Source organism: Chlamydotis macqueenii, chromosome 1, assembly GCF_036417535.1.
Source record: "Chlamydotis macqueenii isolate bChlMac1 chromosome 1, bChlMac1.mat, whole genome shotgun sequence".
NCBI classification, from domain to species: domain Eukaryota; kingdom Metazoa; phylum Chordata; class Aves; order Otidiformes; family Otididae; genus Chlamydotis; species Chlamydotis macqueenii.
The window spans coordinates 172,971,111-172,989,434 of record NC_141556.1 but is presented as its reverse complement, the minus strand read 5'-3'; the positions used below and the strand labels follow the sequence as shown (position 1 = coordinate 172,989,434).

Sequence of the window (18,324 nt, the reverse complement as noted above, 5' to 3'; positions counted from 1 at the left end):
CTTAATCATATCAATATAAAAATAACCACTGCTAGAAAAAATGCTATTTTTAGAATGAAACCAGATTTGGCATAGTAATTGGTTGTTTTGCTGTTTTACAATGAAGCATTTATATGAATATTATAGACATATTAAGAATTTATCTTAAAATACTATAAATATTTCCTGTTTCTGAAGGATATAAAAATGTTTTGCCTTTTTTTTTGTCATACTGGCAAAGAGAGAAAGGACAAAACCTAAAATCTTTAGCCACTTTAAAATTTAACCATCAGACTCTCAGCTAGTTGAAATTAATACAGTTTTTTTGATGGCTTTTTTTTTTCTTTTTCTTTTTTTTTTAAATTGAAATAAGAGTGATAGAGTAATTGAGTTGGAGTGGTATTTTAGAATGGTGGTTGCCTTCTTAACTCTTAACACTGTTCAAAGGGTTGCCTGCCTGATACAATCTCACCATACAGTTTTATTTACATTTTAAGTCTAATCACTTGTTTGCCTCTTGAATACATTAAATGAATAAAGTAATTTTCTATCCATTTTACCTCTCCTATAAGCACAGGCTGAGAGAGGTGGAGCTGTTCAGCCTGGAGAAGAGAAGGCTCCGGGAAGACCTTATAGGGGCTTTCCAGTATCTCAAGGGGGCTTAAAAGAAAGATGGGGAGAAACTCTTTATCAGGGCATGCTGTAATAGGATGAGGGGTAATGGTTTTAAAATAGAAGGAAACAGATTCAGAATTGATACAAGGAAATTTTTTTTTATACTGAGCGTGGTGGAACACTGGAACAGGTTGCCCAGAGAGCACAAAGAGAAACATTCAAGGCCAGGTTGGACGGGGCTCTGAGCAACCTGGTCTAGTTGGAGATGTCCCTGCTTGTTGCAAGGGGGGTTGGACGAGATGGCCTTTAAAGGTCCCTTCCAACCCAAAACTACTCTATGAATGCTGAACTCTCATTCTTTTTAACAGGACTTCTGACCTCACAGTATATTTAGGATTATAAACGAGAGACTGTCACCTATAACACAAAAATGCTGCTACTCAGTAATATACCACTTTGACTTAAGACAGAATAATTGAAATAAGTCAGTCTATTAAATTTTTCTCATGTGAAAATCCAGGCAGGCTGCCTTTACACAAAATAATGGCTATCAAGTATTTCCTTACCAAATCTCATAAAATTATTTTCCATCTATTTCCCTGTACTAGATTTGAAACTAACTATAAGTAGTTGATAATAGTTGTAAATTGCTATATCTTGCATTTGCCTCTCTTTACCACTTTTTAATGCCTAGCATTCTGATCTGTCACCAAAATAAAACCTGGTTATTAACATAACTGAACTTCTATTGTGCCTTTCACCCAAGATCCAGAATACTGTACAAACATTAATTAGGTTTCATAACACCCTTGTGAGATACTAGAGCATCGGTGCTGCCATCAAGAAATCAGTAGATAAAGACTGCATAAAGATTTGGTTCTGGCTTAAGGCATTGGTTAAAAATGCACTGAAGCATGCAAAATGAGCTACTCCTTTACCCTATCATTCAATAGCAAAACATCAGACCTAAGGCATATAAGGAACCCAAACGAATGTTATGATTTTAGTTATTAAATTGATATTATCCACTTGATTCTTTGCCACAAAACGTGAAATAAGCAAAGACAGTGACTCCTTGGCATATACTTCTTGCGACCGTGTCACATGCTACATTTATCCTTTGCAATTAGACTATCTCATAGTTACAATCTCTGCTATAAAATGGATTAATTGTATGGAAAAAAAATATTCCATAACACCAAAACCAACCAATCAAACATACAAAAATTACTCTCTCACCTCCAGAAACTGAATTCAGCTTTTCTGGAATGTCATTGAGTTTACAACGTTTGTTTGTAGAGGTCTACACCAAAGTACTCTAGTTATGTTCCTTCCATAGACAAAGTAGAAACATAGATACCTACTTTATGAAGTGATGAACTGTACTGCTGATGTTTCTCTCCACTCCCTCCACAGAGGGTCGAGGGTGAGAGCACAGATGTAGATGTCTACATTGTACACTTCTACGCTTCGTCAGGTTAATTTGAGCCCATGTCTTGTTTGCAAGCAAAACTACATTTAAATGAGAAATACTTACTAGTTGTCCATTACAAATTAGTAATGAGATAGTAATACAGTTACAGTAATATAGTGCAACTATATTAGTAATATGACACTATTTTCCCTTCTAAACTTCTGCGATACTTTGTCTACCTCTTTTATGTCCACTTTTGTTCTTATTTCAGAGTTTTTGGAATGCTTTGTTAGCCTCTTGTTTCATGCCTTCTGCCTCCCACGGTAGCATCCAATTGAAATAAATGCTGCAAAGCTTTAGGATTAATGCAGAATTCAAGTTATCCTTTCTACATTTGAGGGTCATGCTTTATGCAACTTTCAGAACTGTACAGTATGGAAACATTACAGAGTTACACCAAGCAGAAAAGGAGTTGTCAGGCATGGATTTTTTTCCAGAAGTGATGCGCAATTACTCATTGCCAACATCAGTAGTTACAAGAAGTGACTGAAATGCAGCTGCTCATAGCGTGTTTACTGTCACAAGTGATGTTGGAATTCTGAGGCAAGCAAAAAAAGGAAAACACACAACAGATGAGATTCATCACAGTAACTTCAGACACCTGCATGGTAGATAGGTGCATCTGAGCCAATTTTGTAGGCTACCCTTTATAATCAATGAAGAAACTTGGAAGTTATGATTAATTTTCTTCAAAGGCAGAGATGTGTCTACAGCTCTTCATTGACTTTAACGGGAGCCCAGACAAATAGCTCAAATCTGCCCCACAAATGTGTGAAGCAAAACATAGCGCTCCCACTGATATTGTTTGGGTATTTTATGAGCAATTACATTGCCTCAGCAGCCTCAGCAGCTATCCCACAAGTTCCACACCTTCATAATACACAGCAACATCTATACTGTCATTATGGTATCAGCAAAGTTCCACTGTATCTTGTCAATTGAAAAAAAAATCACAGGATAGTGTAGTAAAGAATATATGACTCTGTATACAGTCTCAATAGCTTAAATTTCCTGTTTCATTTATACAAGTGCTGTATCTTAAAGCACTCTTAAACAGCTCCTACTTTTCTATTTCTGCAGGGCTGGCTTTCTAAGGTATTGCAAGCCTAAAATGAATTCAAACACATTAATGTGTTTATAAACTCTGTGTGCAAGGATTTAACAGATGCAGGCATATTGAAAATGAGTACAAATCCCATTGTGCTGTTTCATTGTGCAAATATAGTTTCCTTGTATACTAAATCCCCACTCATTTCCCTATTTCAAGTATACTTTTATTATTCCAATAATATTGTACTTATCCTTGAAAAAAAAACAAACAAAACTCCATTTCACAAATCTTACTAAGCACAGTGTTAACATTCTGTATAGAAGCTACTTTATTTTAACCATACTTTGCTATTCTTTCCCCACAGATACTATTTCCAACAATATTAAGTAGCTGATACATTACCTTAGGATTCTAGGCAATCCCCTTTTTAAGTGATAGCCTTCACCTTTGTCCTCAAGAAACCAATAATCGTCCTCGTATACCTATTATTTTCAAAGAAACTGCTTTCCGCAAAATACTTAATTTCTTTTTGTCTCCTTGCACTTCCATAGTTAAATTTTGCACAAAACTTTAATACTGATTGTTTTGTTTTGGTTTTTTTTTTTTTTTTTTTTTTTTTTTGCACTGCATATTCTCATTCTAGATGTTTAGTTATTTTGGATACTGTCTCAAAGTTGCTGATCACTGCAACCTGTCATTGAACGAGGTCCACTGCCACTACCTTTGAACTGGAAGAGGGTAGGTTTAGATTAGACATAAGGAAGAAATTCTTTACTGTGAGGGTGGTGAGGCACTGGAACAGGTTGCTGAGAGAAGCTGTGGATGCTCCATCCCTGGAAACATTCAAGGCCAGGCTGGATGGGGCTGAGTGACCTGGTCTAGTGGAAGGTGTCCCTGCTCATTGTAGTGGGGGGTTGGACTAGATGATCTTTAAGGCACCTTCCAACCCAAATCATTCCATGATTCTATGATTCCACCATCCTTTATAACTGTTTTAACCTACAATGCCAGTCTTTTTCTATACACAATATCTGTTTATAGAAATTGTTATGTATCACAGGTTGACAATAATTAAAATCACCAAAATGTTTACCTTGTCATCCCTACTGGTAAAACTAAAAAAAAAATTATCATCAATTAACATGAAATTGAAGTAATTTAAAACCCCTTGAAAACTTTTGGTAGAGTGAATAGCTTTTCTCAAATTTTAAATGTTGCTGTATTCAAACATGACACAGAATGTGCAATAATGTGTTTGGTTTTCAAATACTGTAGGTCTGAAGAGGTTTTTTTGTATACTTCAATTATAAAAACATTTAAAACATACAAACTTGTGCAATTTTTATTTTAATGAAGATGAGAAGTTCATTAACAAAGATAAATATTTCATTAGATGTTAAATAAAACAAAGAGATTTTTTGGCTTCTCTCAGCACAAAATTCCTTTGAAAGATTAATTAATACATGCAAATTATGCAAATTAGACCCATGCAAATATTTTATGAAGACAATTAAGGGAACCATTAATTACTGCTTTTTTTGCTTCAGTGAGATTCATTCATTTAATTTTAATTTCACTTTAACTGTTTTGATGTATAATCTTGCAGCTAAGAACTTTATCTTTCCTAGTGGGTCACTTAAACTTATAAATTTCATCAAGTGAGCAGCAACAGAAATCTGTAAAGATATTCTCTGGGCTATGTTTAGTATCAAGAGAAATTTTTGACACAATGCACTCCTAGAAACTGCAAAACTGGAAGGGAATGTGAGCTCATTCTTGGACAAGGTTCAACTGCTGGAAAAGCAATTAATTTGCTTTGGCTGTGCTAATATAGGGGAATTAGAAAGTGTGACACAAGACAAATAGAAATAATTAGTTCTCCAAAATGATGTTCTCATTAATATGGTTTGAACAGTAGAAATAAAAAACATTATTGTGGCATGTCTGCATTCTGTCCCTAGCCACAGGAGGTAGAAAAAAGCAAGATACAGCATTTTTTTCACCTTTGTAGTTTGTATGGTGGTGGCATTTATTTTTATTTTTTACTGTAGGTTTTAAGAAAAGCTAATTTTGGACCTGATTCTGTTATCTAAAATCTACTGCATTTCCATAAAGCATGAGGGATCCCTAGGTTTCTAGACTGTTTTCTACCTGTGAAAATATGAAGCTATAAATGTAACTGACTAGGCTTTTCACAACAATACACTCAAGTTCCTAAATTGAATCTTTGATTTCAATATTGTTCATTTAAATCATATTTTATGATAGGCATTAGACGAGGTATAATGTGTTTATTCTGTAGTTTAAGCTACTACAGCAAAAGATTGCTCTATCAAAAGAGTTTATGATATCCTCTCCAAAACTGAAAACATTAAAGATGTTTTCTTTTTCTGTAATGTGAACACACATGCATGCATTTCACAAAGTATATAGACGTAGATTTTTCAGTTGCTCTAATTTTTAACACTTTTACCAGTAGAAACCAGGTTTTCTACAAGCAGTGGAAATCACTAGCTGGTACTGTTCACAAAAAACAGGCTGCTAGAAGGCTGTTAAGAACGTTTGCTCACTTACACTCTAAATTTCTCAGCTTGTTGCAGAATTAAAGGTAATGTAACATTATGTTGCCCCCTCAAAATAGTAAACTTTTTTTTCCCCCCTGTAGGTGATATGCCTTCCAGCTATTTAGCAAGTTCCAACTGAAGGCATCTCCCTTTAAAAGTTTTGCTATGTACATACCTTTTATCTGGTATCAGATATTAATGCAATGATTTGATTTAATTTATTTCTTCTCTCAGTTAGGTGGTGAATCGACAGCATCTGATGGAAACTGAGATTTTATCTTTAAATACAACAAGGGGAGAGAAAATGAGGCCATGTCTACTTTGACGTTTTTTGACAGATGATTACTACCATTAAGAAAATTCTCAAGTGCAATTACCACAGAGGCTGAGCAAAAATATCCAAGAAAATTTCTAGAACTCACATTGTAATAACTGTACAAACAGAATTCTGTCTTCAGGGAAATTATTGATAAGAGAAAACGTAATGAAGGACTTTAATTTGAAGTTAAAACCTACGTCAGTTCCCTGCTTTGTTTTTTTTTTTTTAATAGCTATTTATTCTTTATCAACACGGATATAATACTTCCATGTTCCTAATTTGGTGAGCAGGTGTCAGTTAAGCACATGGATGAATTATTTTAATACTTGCAAAATGCTGGGAAGTACCTTCTTCCTTGACCATCAATTCTGTTGCTTGTCAGCTTTTTTTTTGGAAACTGGTATTCAGATACTGTTCTCTCTTTGTTAGGATACTCTTATTCTCCATTCACATGGCTAATTTCATTCTCAGTTTGATTTTTTTGGCTTCTCCCTCAATCTTCTGGTTTAGTTTCTCAGGGCTGCAATCTTCCTCCCATTGCTCCCTCTTCCTGCTTTGCATCCAAGTAATCTAATCCACAAACAGAAATTCAGCCACCATATCCATGTTGACAATTGACACAGCCCTTTCTACTACAGATTTATTCCCTTTTGTCTGACCTAAAACCTCAGCCTGCTTTTCTGATTCTCTGTGTGAATGTTTAGCTGCTGTGACAATCTCAGGTTGGTAAAACAGAGCTTTTAATCGTTCATCCCTTCAGATTCCTCCTCCTGTTCCCCACTACTACTCCTCTTAGTCACTATGAACCACTCTTTTCATCTTGTCTGTCAGTGAAGTTCAAAATCAAGGTATCTCGTTTGCTTGTTACTTCTGACTCTTCATTACAACATAGTGTCTAAATTTCTACTCATAAAATGTCTCTGCCCCTCACCTTCCTATCTCTCTGTCTAGCTGTAAATTCATATGCTGTTTATCCCCATATCCTACCTACTAAAGCTTACTTCTGTCTGAGTTGTGTAAACAAATTCATATGGCAAAAATATTTTCCTCGTCTGCTTCTTTGAATTGTCACTCCTTCTTAATTCCTTCAGTGGCTCTTCCCTTTTAACATCTGGAAACACAGTACTTGAAAGGTTCTGCCTTACTCTTCACCTTGTGTGTTACTCCTTCTCAAAATGTTTCAAACTGGAGTGATGCTTCCAAATAAGCATCTTTACAGTTTTTTCCCTCTGTTATTCTCCACAGTTAAGAAGACCCTCATGTCATGTTCACAAGACTAACTGACTAGAATCCTTCAGGCTTGAAATCTGGATTTGTAGGTCAGTCTGACAGCAAGACTTGAGATCAGGAATGGTACCAGAATCAGGGATGTGATGAGTTCATGAACACATGTAACTTCCCACATTAATTGAAGAAGTAATTTACCAGCACAGTCACTAACATCTCATAGGCATCATCTCATCTCAAAAAATATTTGTGTAAAGCTTTGAGGGAAATTACGTTACTGGGCTATATTCCTTTACTAATTTTTGTTTATCTTGGTCATGAACAAGGATGGCAATTTCAAGAATATGGTAAGGGATATAGGGAGATATGATCATATCAAAAGATTTAATGAATAATATTGCACCATTTCTGGTGTAAGATAGGTTTACTTCATAGAAGAAATGCACTGAATACTCTTCCATGTAAATGACTGGCAATTCCTTTGCTTCTCGCTGTTGCCATAGCATACTTCGGGACAGATTTGCATTTGATGACTCAAGTTTAATTAAATGTTGTATCTTCTTTGACCAAAATATCAAAAGGAAAGCATATAGTAATGCATGTTTGCTTAGTCTTCAGCTCCTGAAGTAGAGAAAGCTGAAACTAGTTTATCTTCACTTCCACGAGTAGAAAAGTACAGCAAGTACTGAGACTGTCTGTATACCAGGAACTGGAAGAAAGAAATTCAATGGAGCTTTGGGGTTAGAAGCTGGCAGAACCTACATAAATTAAATGATCCATTCCCCACTACTTTACTCTAGCTTCAAACCTTTTAAATGTCATTATGCAAGGTATTTTAATGAAACTGGTTATATTTATGTAGAAGTAATAGAATCTAGAGTTTATGCCAGATCTTTTTTTTTTTTTAGAAAAGCTGAACACATAGGGTCAACTTGATATGTGAGGGGTAATCATATCAAATCAAGTAATGATCAAATAATGCTAGGCAACACATGCTGTTGTATTTTCCAAGCTGTGTCTAACAAAGACAAGACTTGAAAAGACTTACACTAGGTGCACTTTGTCAGTACCCCAATATTCACAGGGGTTAGCCTTCAGTCCGAGCAAGTGCTGAGCAAGCACAGATGATGTGCTACATGTATCTTGCTAGCATGAAGTTTTGGGACACAAATCCTACCACCAGTATTGAAGTGGGTAAATTCCAGCCAGTTTTACATATGTCTATATAATGAGAGAGCATGAAGGAACATATAAAAGGGAGGACAAAAACATGAAGGGCAGGATGAAAATTTTAGCTCTCACAAGATTTAAGTTCAGTCCCTGATCTACCACAGATTTCTGACATATCCATGATCAAGCTCCTTAGCCCCTCTATGATATAAAGATAATTGCTTTGTTCTGCATCACAGGAGTATTTCCTGATGTGAAGATTAAATCCATTAAAGATTGCAAAGTTTTTCAGGTATTACAATGATAACATTTCTACAAGCTTTCCAGTTACTCCTGACATAGCTCAAAACAATTTGTCTGAGACAGACTCCAAGGCTGCAAACTGGAATCAGTAAAATATATAAACAATAAATAAACAAATATTTGCTTACTAAAACTTATATTCTTGCAGATACATTACAATAGATGGAGTATCCTCTGAAAATAAGTAAGAGCCATTTAAGAGACTACATTTGGATTACCTAATTCTGGCAGATTTATGAAATGAATGTTTTCTCATTAATAATCTGTCCTTAAACAGTTTCTCAGAACTATTATGCATAAACGTGCTTTCCTTCAGCTTGATGCCTGATTTCATCTTCTGTTAGGGTATGCATATTTACACTAGCAATTGAAAAGAATTATACAGTCTTAATAAATGAATCCTGTTGAATGTCTGCTAAAGACCAGCTTTACCTCTTTAGCTACTTATTCACATGATTACTCTTGCAAGTGTCACAGTGAAATATATATATTTTTTTTTTTAAACCAAAAAAAAAAAAGGAAGCAGCTATGGAAAGAAATTAATATTGAATGTAGAGATAGAAGGCAAAGATGTTTCAAAGAACAGAGAAAGCACAAGAATACTCTATAAGCATATTAACAAAGTTCTGGGCTGGCACATCCGGGGCCAGCTCTCTTTCTTGGCCAAAGGGCTGCCATCTGAGTCATATTTGGTAAAAAATATCAGATCTTTTTGAAAGTCAGTGAGTTTTGGCTTCTTTAAAAAAAAAAATAAAAACAAAACCAAAACCAAACGAAACCAACTAAAACTTTATTTTCCACAACTCACATTTTCATACCTCAGTCAATGCTATGTAAAATACAAGCTAGTCCACAGATAACAGGACAACAAGATCTAGAGAAATTATCCCATGAACATTTGTGTGCTTCCACTACAAACAGTAGAAGAAGAGTAGCGTAGGCCTTCCCTTTGGAATTAATGTAGAAATAAAAATATTTTTATTCAAAATATATAATAAGCTATAAATGTCCATTTCATATGAACAAAGTCAAGAATGTAATATGTTCAAAGGTGTTCTAAATGAGCGAAAAGAGCTCGATTCAAGATCTGGTGTGATATGAGTCAGCCTTCCACAACCTGTGTGGCTTCCAGCTGCTGCTCCAGAAAGGCCTGGATCTTCCATAGGCATGATTAACCCTATGCAGATGTCTCACATGCCCTGGAGCATCTCAAATAGCACTAGTCATCTACTTGTGGACAATCAAGTCACTTTTAAAACAGAGTAAGAATTATGTTAAGATAAGAATACCTTAACTTCTCTCTGAAAATCTCTTTTCGGAGTGTAAGACATGCAGAGGTGAGATGTGAAATTGATGATGGCCTTCCTTGGCAGATTAGCTCACATGGCTTGCTAAGAAATTTTCTTTTCTACTTCATCACAGGCGGTGGCTGACAGTCAAAAAGGGACACTGAATAAGATGGTCACTGTTCATATTTAGTGTTTTAAATCTGACTGAGCTTGAAATTCAAGATTTGAAATCTAATTTAGTTTTGATCTTTCTTTTTTATCTACCCAAGCTGTAGCACCTTTCAGGAAGTAGACACAGATCTCCTTGTTTAATGGATTTCCTCCTATGTGCGTTAAGTGGATAAAGTAACTTACCGGCTACTAGTTTGTACTAGTAGTTCTCTAAAGCAGAGTCCTTTTAGCAGAACTGAAAATTATTACTGTTATTTTGGCATAAGAGTTGTCTCCCTCATGCTTCACATGACAAGTCACAACAGGGAAACGCAACTATTAGAAAAATCTCAAACCATTAAATATTTTGAGGTCTGTTGGTGGTGAAGTCTTAACGATTTCATAGAAGAATGCAACACTAATACTGTCAGATGAAGTTCCTTCATAAGGGGATGATACACAAACATCAGGCATTTTTTTAAATCTCTATACTAGTTTAAAAACCAAATGCCAAGAGATAGAATCTTCTTTATGACACGTTACAGCTGACATGATGTCACTTTCCAGCACTTGTCTAAGAAGTAGTCAATGTGGGTGAGTGAAAAAAAAGAAAAAGGGACAGGTCTTTACATATTGTAGAGGCAAACACTGATAAACAGCTTACAGTCAGCAGATCTTGCTTCCCAACCAACCTAAAGAGCCACAGGATTATAGTTCAGTTTGTTTATATCTATTTCGTTATAGGTTATAGAAACATCATTTCACTGAAATGACATTGTTTTAATCAATTTTTCATCTTGGTTTAAAAAATAAAGTCTTTTAGTTCTTTTTCTAGAAGGGAAAAAGTCATTTGTTTTTCACCTGATGAGACCGCGCTAGAAATGTGTTTTACCACTCTGTACAGGTTTCAGTTACCTTCTGAGGGAGAAGACAAAAGGAACAGAGTACTTATGGGAAACATAAATAGGTAGGATGGTGGCTTGCAATGCTCATCTTTCCCAGGTAGCAAGACAACTGGGGCAACCTCAGAAGTCGGTTAGGAAAGAATTAATCCAGCCTGTCCTTCCCTCCTTGAATAATACGAACACGGAGAAGGAAGGAAGGAAGAGAAGAATGAAAATGAAACAAGTCAAAATAATTCTATATAAATTCTTAATAGCCTCTTTGGTCTACAATGTATTTTGTTTAATATTCTTATTGTCCTGAATTTTTCCACTTGACTCTGTTCATGCTTAGTCATTAATTTTACACATAGTTGCTTTAAAAGTGCACTAAAGTACCATGTTGGAAGAAAGCCTCTGATTGATTAATCATTTATCTCAGTAGAAAAGCCATGAACATATTTGATTTCCAGCAACTTCGTGTATATATACAGCTATAAAATGAGATGTAAATTGCAATAGATAGCAATTTCAAAGAAAATGTGAAAAAGGTTACATAAGAATATGTGTTGAATGAGAGGGTTTTATAAGAATACCTTGCAACATATATGTAACTGTTTATTAACTCTGTGCTCTCCCTTTGCTTTTTGGGTGATAGATAACAGAATTATGTACCTTAAAGTTTAAAGGTGTAGCTAACAATGACCTATGAGCACTATGAAACAAATGTCTATTTATAGGTTACTGCCTGCAATCAATACCACCTTCTGTTTAAGTTAATCAATGTTGTCTTTAATTGATTAGCTTGGGTTGAAAACCTACCAAAGTGCTTCACTCCTGAGCAGAGGGATAGGGAACATACTTATTACTGTTTGGTTTCCATGTGTTGTAAGATAATATCAGTATTTATTCATAGTCAAGGAAATACAAAGCAAAAAAAAATTCTTTACTGTATGTTTCCTCATTGAATATTCAGATTCAACAGTAAAAGACAGACAAACCAGCAAGAAATGTCATAAATGTCTAATGTACAATCTAGGTTTAAAATCTGAAGTATACTGGACTGTCTGTCAAGTCAAAAAATTCAGTAAAACAAATGCCTTTACAACTTGTGAGCTGGTAAAGCTAGTAAGGCTTATTTTTCTTAGCGGAAATAAAATAAAATATTTAAATTAGTGTAGAGGAGAGAGCCTAGCTCTTTCTAAAATGTATAAAAATTACAGCACTGATTTTCAGAGATATACCTTCTGCAACAGTAATGAAATTCAAGGTGGTGCACACAGATTAATGTTGTTATTTATTATTATGTATATAATTTCATTGAAGTGCACAGCACTGTACAGATGAATAATAAGTGCATGACCCTGACATTAATACAAGTGTTACACACTGCAGTCAAAAAGCAGCTGAAGTTTAAGGCACTAATCAGAAGGAAAATGAAGCATTATAAGTACGTGTTACTGCAAACAGCAACTATGTTTAACCAGTAAATATTTTTAGGAAGACTGAACAAAAATAAAATAGAATCTACTGGACTAACCAAAGGGAGGTAGTAAAACAGATCCACTAAATGTCACTGAGAGTTAGACACACACCTTCTAACAGTTTCCTCCCTTTAACATCAGCAAAAGTAAGTCCAAAGAGAGAAGCAATGCAGAAAACATACCACCCTTCAGCTTCTAAAATTGAATAGTGCATGTGCATACGTCTTCACGAATGCATCAATTTGTTTAACAAACTCTGGCATGCAGAGAAGGATCAATAAGAAGACAGCAGACATCACTCCTGAGTGGGTCACTACAGCAGCTTTGCTCCATTCTGTTGATTTTTTTCACACTTTTCTAGTTGCTGAGATCACTACTCTTACCTGGAGGTGCTAAGCTAACTCAGAGCAGTCACATTACAGAGAGAGTCCTGTCTTGTGGCTGCAGCTAGCCAAAGCTGTAGAGACTGAAACCAGCTATCTTACTGAGCTTCAGAAATCTTAAGAATGGAAAACTTAAGGAAGAAACCTGATAATCAGACAGGGAAAAAAAAAAAGAAAAATGCAAAATCTATCTGTTAGATTGCTGAAAGTCACGCTCTCGCAAGACATGGTATTTCACAAACACAGGCAGACCTTCTTACTGTTTGTTGACCCCCAAGCTGAAAAAAAGACTTTTTCTTGACAAATTACATGTAAATTATCACACTGTGGGGTTCTTTTTGGTTTTTGGTTTTTGTTTGGTTGGTTGGTTTTTTCTAAATCTGACCTAATGCAGTAACAGTCTAAAGTGGCCTAAAAATCACAGAAAAGTTCATCTCAAAAAAAAACCCCAGTCCACCATTTTGTCATTGCTGCTTCACAGAACCTTTTTATATTTCTGTGGGTCTAGAATAGTCAGCTGTTTGTTTCCATAAACAGCATAGCTAAGTAGCAGATGTTTCCTTGGGCAGTTATTCAATATATCTAGAAAAAAAAATCCCTTTGCCTTCCAGGCTTCTGACAGCTTTGTTTCCAGCTCCTGACTTCTTTTCCCTGCTGAAATGTTCAACCTTTATAGCAGGCCTCCACAACAGGTGGGCCGTGGCTCTCTTGCAGCTTGAAAACCCATTTGTTTGGCCCATCAGCTGCTGAGAAGCATCATGTACTGTTTGATTTGCCCAGCTGCCAAGAGGCAGCAACAAGATGTCCAGCAGAAAATGTGTTATCTCCTAGCTTGTCGGCAATCCCTCTGAATGCATGTATCTCCTAGTCAGCCACCTGGTCAATCAGCAGACCCATAGCTCCAGATCATACACACACATTGCTCGCAGGCTGAAGTGGTGCAATAAGTAAAATTTGGGATATCCAGGAGTAACATTTGGCAAGGGAGGAAGGGAGATACGAAGGTGGAAGGAAAATGGTAAGTAACAACACTAGGGAAGCTGAAACAGTCTTGAAATGGGTGGGCAGAGAAGAAGGAATGTCACATGGGAAAGTGAAAATGTATTTTCATTCTGAAAATGACCTGAAAAATCCATTTGAGAATCCTGGCTCTGTAGTAACCCCAAGCACCTTTCTGATAGAAGTCTCACGCAATAATAAATGAGTAACAACAAATCCATAATACTTACTAAGTGGCAATAAAATGGAATAAATGATAAGCGAGTGTCGATTGAATCAAAATGCAGAATTTATATTTTTCTTAATGTATGTATAGTTTTTAACATTTCTAAGATATTTTAATGAGAGAAAAAGCAAGAAAAAACTTGGTAAAAATGTGCAAAGAATCAGATGCTTTTCTTTTCTTGAGTTTAATCAATTAATACTGTAGAGAATATATGACCATTGGTTTATATGACATTATACAGACGGATGACCTCGTCTTCGAGGAGCTACGGGAACAAATGGAATTTTTTTTTATTAAGAGGAAGGGGAACACAGAGAGGAACAGACAGAAATGCAAAGATAGGAGATAGAAGCCCTGGGAGAAAGATGCAATTATTGAAGGCAGTCTACAGAAGGATAATGGAGAAAAGAAATGGTCTTGATACTGGTCATCACAGTCAACATCACGGCAAAAAAAAAAATGAAGACTAAAGAAAAGACATTTTAGTTAAATGTGCTGCAAAGATAACTGATGTCCTCAGAAAAGACATATACATGTCCTGTCATTTCAGGCTATTGAAAACTATTTTTAAAAAATCACTAGTTAATTTAAGAGTAATCTTGCACTGTAAAATGTGTCCTATCTATGACCATGACCAGTGGCCAACAGTAATTTTCTCTAACTCTACAAACATAAGCACATGTAAAAATTAAGATTTAGAGAAATTAGGACAAGAATTCTGATGCAGTTGGAATTGGAAATAAAGGCAGAAAATAGAACTAGAGAGAGTGAGTGAGACTAGTTAAACACATAGATGGAAACATCCAGGAACTGGAAGACACGGTGAAAGGGAGCTAGTAAGAAGAAATCGTTGGCTGACAGTAACTGAGACTGAAGTTTGGCAACTGAGTGATTTGGACTGACTAGACAAGAACAGGATCTAGTGGTTGAGAATAGAAGGGAAGATGGGGGACAGAACACAGATAAGGCAAGTCAGGTCAAGTCATCTGAAGTCTCTTAGAGGGAGAAATCTTGACAAGTAACTGGATATGTGGCATATGGATAGAGTATTATGAGCCAGTATCTGGAGACGTCTGGATCTTGATTAACAAGGGTATGCGATGTAAGAAGTTAAAATTAGAGGCTGGAATTATGACTGGATATAAATAGAAACTTGAATTGAAAGCTGAGACAAAAAAAAAAGATGTAAGAAAGAGATTACAAAATTTGGAAATGGATATTAGGACTGATACAAAGGCCTGAGAGGAGGAAGAAACAAGAATAAGAAAGCTTGATGGAGACACTGCTAGAAGTGACACAGGTTGCAAGAAAAATGAAAGGAAGATTCTGTTTCAAAGAGCATGAAATATATCCCAAGATTGTCTTTATTTATGTCAACAAGTTTCTGTAAAACCCCCATGGCAAAATGGTCATTCCTTAGACCACACTGCTCATAATAAGGTATTACAGTTTATCAGTTACTTTGTTAAATTTATCACTGTGAATCTCAAGATTCAAGTCCATAAGGGTGTCAGATGTCATCTCGCAGTGAAAGTTCTGAATGTGTACTTTACTTGTTTAAAAAAACCAACTGGTAACGTGTTTACCTAGGATATTATTAAAATGGTGAAGCAAAACACTCAACTGTTAGGAAATGCCAACATTAAGATTTAACATACGAAAGAAATTGAGATAATAATTCACACCTCTTATGTAATGCGTGATATCTAATGATGAAAGTATTATATATAAAGTAGATATTATATAAAGCATGAGAACACACATTGAGCACTGAAGATAAAGAAAATATTGGATAGATACCATTTATTCAACTACACCCTTGTCTCTTGCACTGAATGAGTCAAGGTACTGTGAAAAATACAGTATCTAATAATGTAATTAAAGATTATATCATGATGCATACACAAAGACGGTTGAACAAAGGTGCAGAAGACAACCTTAATTTTACCATTTCCGAATTCTGGAATGCTTGACTTTACAGTCTCGATAATGGCCTTTTCCAATAAAGCTTTTGATCTCACAAGAAATATCATCACACATTTCTACATGCTTTTGTCCCAGATTTATACATCAGAAATGGAATTGTGTACACAAGCTTCACAGAACCATCAGAAGTTCCTCTTTAATGTGGAAGTCCTTCAGATAGCAATCTTTCAAATACATATACAGCAAGAAAGTATCAAGGACTATCATTTGCTGAGATTATGACCAGTGCCATTTTACTTGTTGAAAAATAGATTAAACAACTCTCAGACCAACACAGAAAACAATTTAGGCTAGGTTTTCAGGCAAATGACTGAAGCTGTATCTAAGCAATTTTTATTAACATGGAAGGCAGTTGCAGAGTAGTTTTCCCCTAATACTTAGGCAGCAAAATATGCACGCTAGGTTCTTGGTATGGGCAAAGTTAAACCATAACTTCTTTCTCACTCTTTCTCAGGAGCCTTCAAAGGCTTTACAAGTAACTTCATACAGGACTATGCAGTCAGTCTGCTGAGTTGCAGTTGACTTCTTTTTCTATTCCTGGATCTGTCCAGCATCTCCATGTCCTGTCTTGTCATTTCTGGGAGAGAGGGGGAAAAGACAGATGGCCCTGGAAACTTTTATGTGCATGGTAGCTGAGTGGCTCTTTTTCTTACTTCAGGAAAGCATAGTCTGAAGCCTTCAGCATTACAGTTAACTGTGCTGTTAATATGAGCCTGGGAGAGTAAGAGAAACTCATTTGGAGAAAGGCTAGCAGGAAAAAAAATACATGTGCAACAGAATAAGGATTTGAGGCATGAAATTCTGCTTAATGGACAAAAAGAACAAAAATTGCACTAGAGGAGCATGTTTAATAAGGGAAAAATTGACAGAAAAGAGTGGAGTAGGACAGGAAAACTGAGGATGGGCAAGTGCAAAGGTTCTCTTGGAACACAAATAGATATTTGGGGAAAAAAAAGAAAAAAAAAGGCCTGAGAATTCTTGGGTCCATAGGAACCGAACCGGGTGAGAAGACTGTTAGCAGAAACTGATGGAGATGGTTTCAGAAGCAGTTGGAATGATAGCATATAGAAGTTGGAAATTATTCAGAAGAAGAAAAGATACAGGCTGAGACAATTGCTAGAAAATAGGAAAGAAATGGAGAAGATAAGCAAAATAGCAGAAAACTTGGTTAAGCTTCCTGTTCTTACCAGGACAGCTTTGGGAGAAAAGCACAAAACAATTTGGGAGCGATTTGGGAAAAGGAAGACATGATAGTGACACCAAATGAAAAGAATGGTCAACGGGGAAGACAGTGCAGAAGCAGAAAATTTTTAGATGAATTTAGACAATGCATAAAGTGAGTGGGGATTAAATGGAGTGAATATGAATGTACAGGACTTGGGTGGGAAACTACTGGGAGATAGAAAATTGGGAATGTGGGATTTATAGAGGAAAAGAAAAAATTAATAGTGTAGACAGACAAATACATGGTAAGTAACCAGATGGGGAATAAAAAGTCAATGGAAATAAGAAAGTAAAAGCAGCAGTAAATGTCATTGTTCTAGCGCTTAGTAAGAGGTCTGGTAACAAAACAGTATATCAAAGTCAAACATTATCTTTGTATGGTACCTTTTTGTGTGGGATGAGGGGGTCTTGGGAAACCGGATTGGGAGCTAGGCATAGGCATCTAGTGAACCTACAATACGTATGGAGAAGAGGATAATCTGCTTTATTATTTTAAACAGAAGCAAGAAAGAAAACATTTAAAACCAGTGTCTACACCAGTTCCTAATACCTTAGTATCTGTTTGTATTTGTTAAAAAAAATATGTAAGTATATTTGAGATCCATAATTGGGTTATTTATTATGTTTATTTGTTAGCATTTTATGGATATTCCAGCAAACTATTATCTACTTAGTATTTTAAAAAAACCCAAATCCAATCCTAAAATATCCTTTATTGTTTCTTTTTATAGTCTTATAGTCAAATTACTTTTTATTACCTCTCCCATTTTACAAAAGCCTTTATATGAACTAAGTGAATCTGAACGAGTGCTACATCAAGAAAAAAAAATAGAACAGAACATAACCTACTTATTGACAAATGCAATTACCTTTTACGTTTAAATTAGGCCTATTCCTTATTCACAAAAGGGATAGTTAAAAAGGGATAGTTAAAATATCAACATTAACTATAACTTCAAGTTGACAAGTATCCTTTTATTTACAATAAGTAGTGGATATA

General features: G+C 35.5%; 1 protein-coding gene across 4 annotated transcripts in view; it reads right to left on the bottom strand.

Annotated features, from left to right (window-relative positions):
* DACH1 (dachshund family transcription factor 1) overlaps positions 1 to 18,324 on the bottom strand; it is a 365,740-nt gene that overhangs the window by 15,199 nt on the left and 332,217 nt on the right. For 2 of the 4 annotated variants that reach the window (XM_086771789.1, XM_086771790.1), the window contains exon 11: positions 17,709 to 17,775. The exons of the other annotated variants lie outside the window; for them this stretch is intronic. In XM_086771789.1, coding sequence (XP_086627915.1) covers positions 17,753 to 17,775 — 23 coding nt within the window. In that variant the 3' untranslated portion in view covers positions 17,709 to 17,752. The remainder of the gene's footprint in view (positions 1 to 17,708; positions 17,776 to 18,324) is intronic. 4 annotated transcript variants of the gene reach the window in all.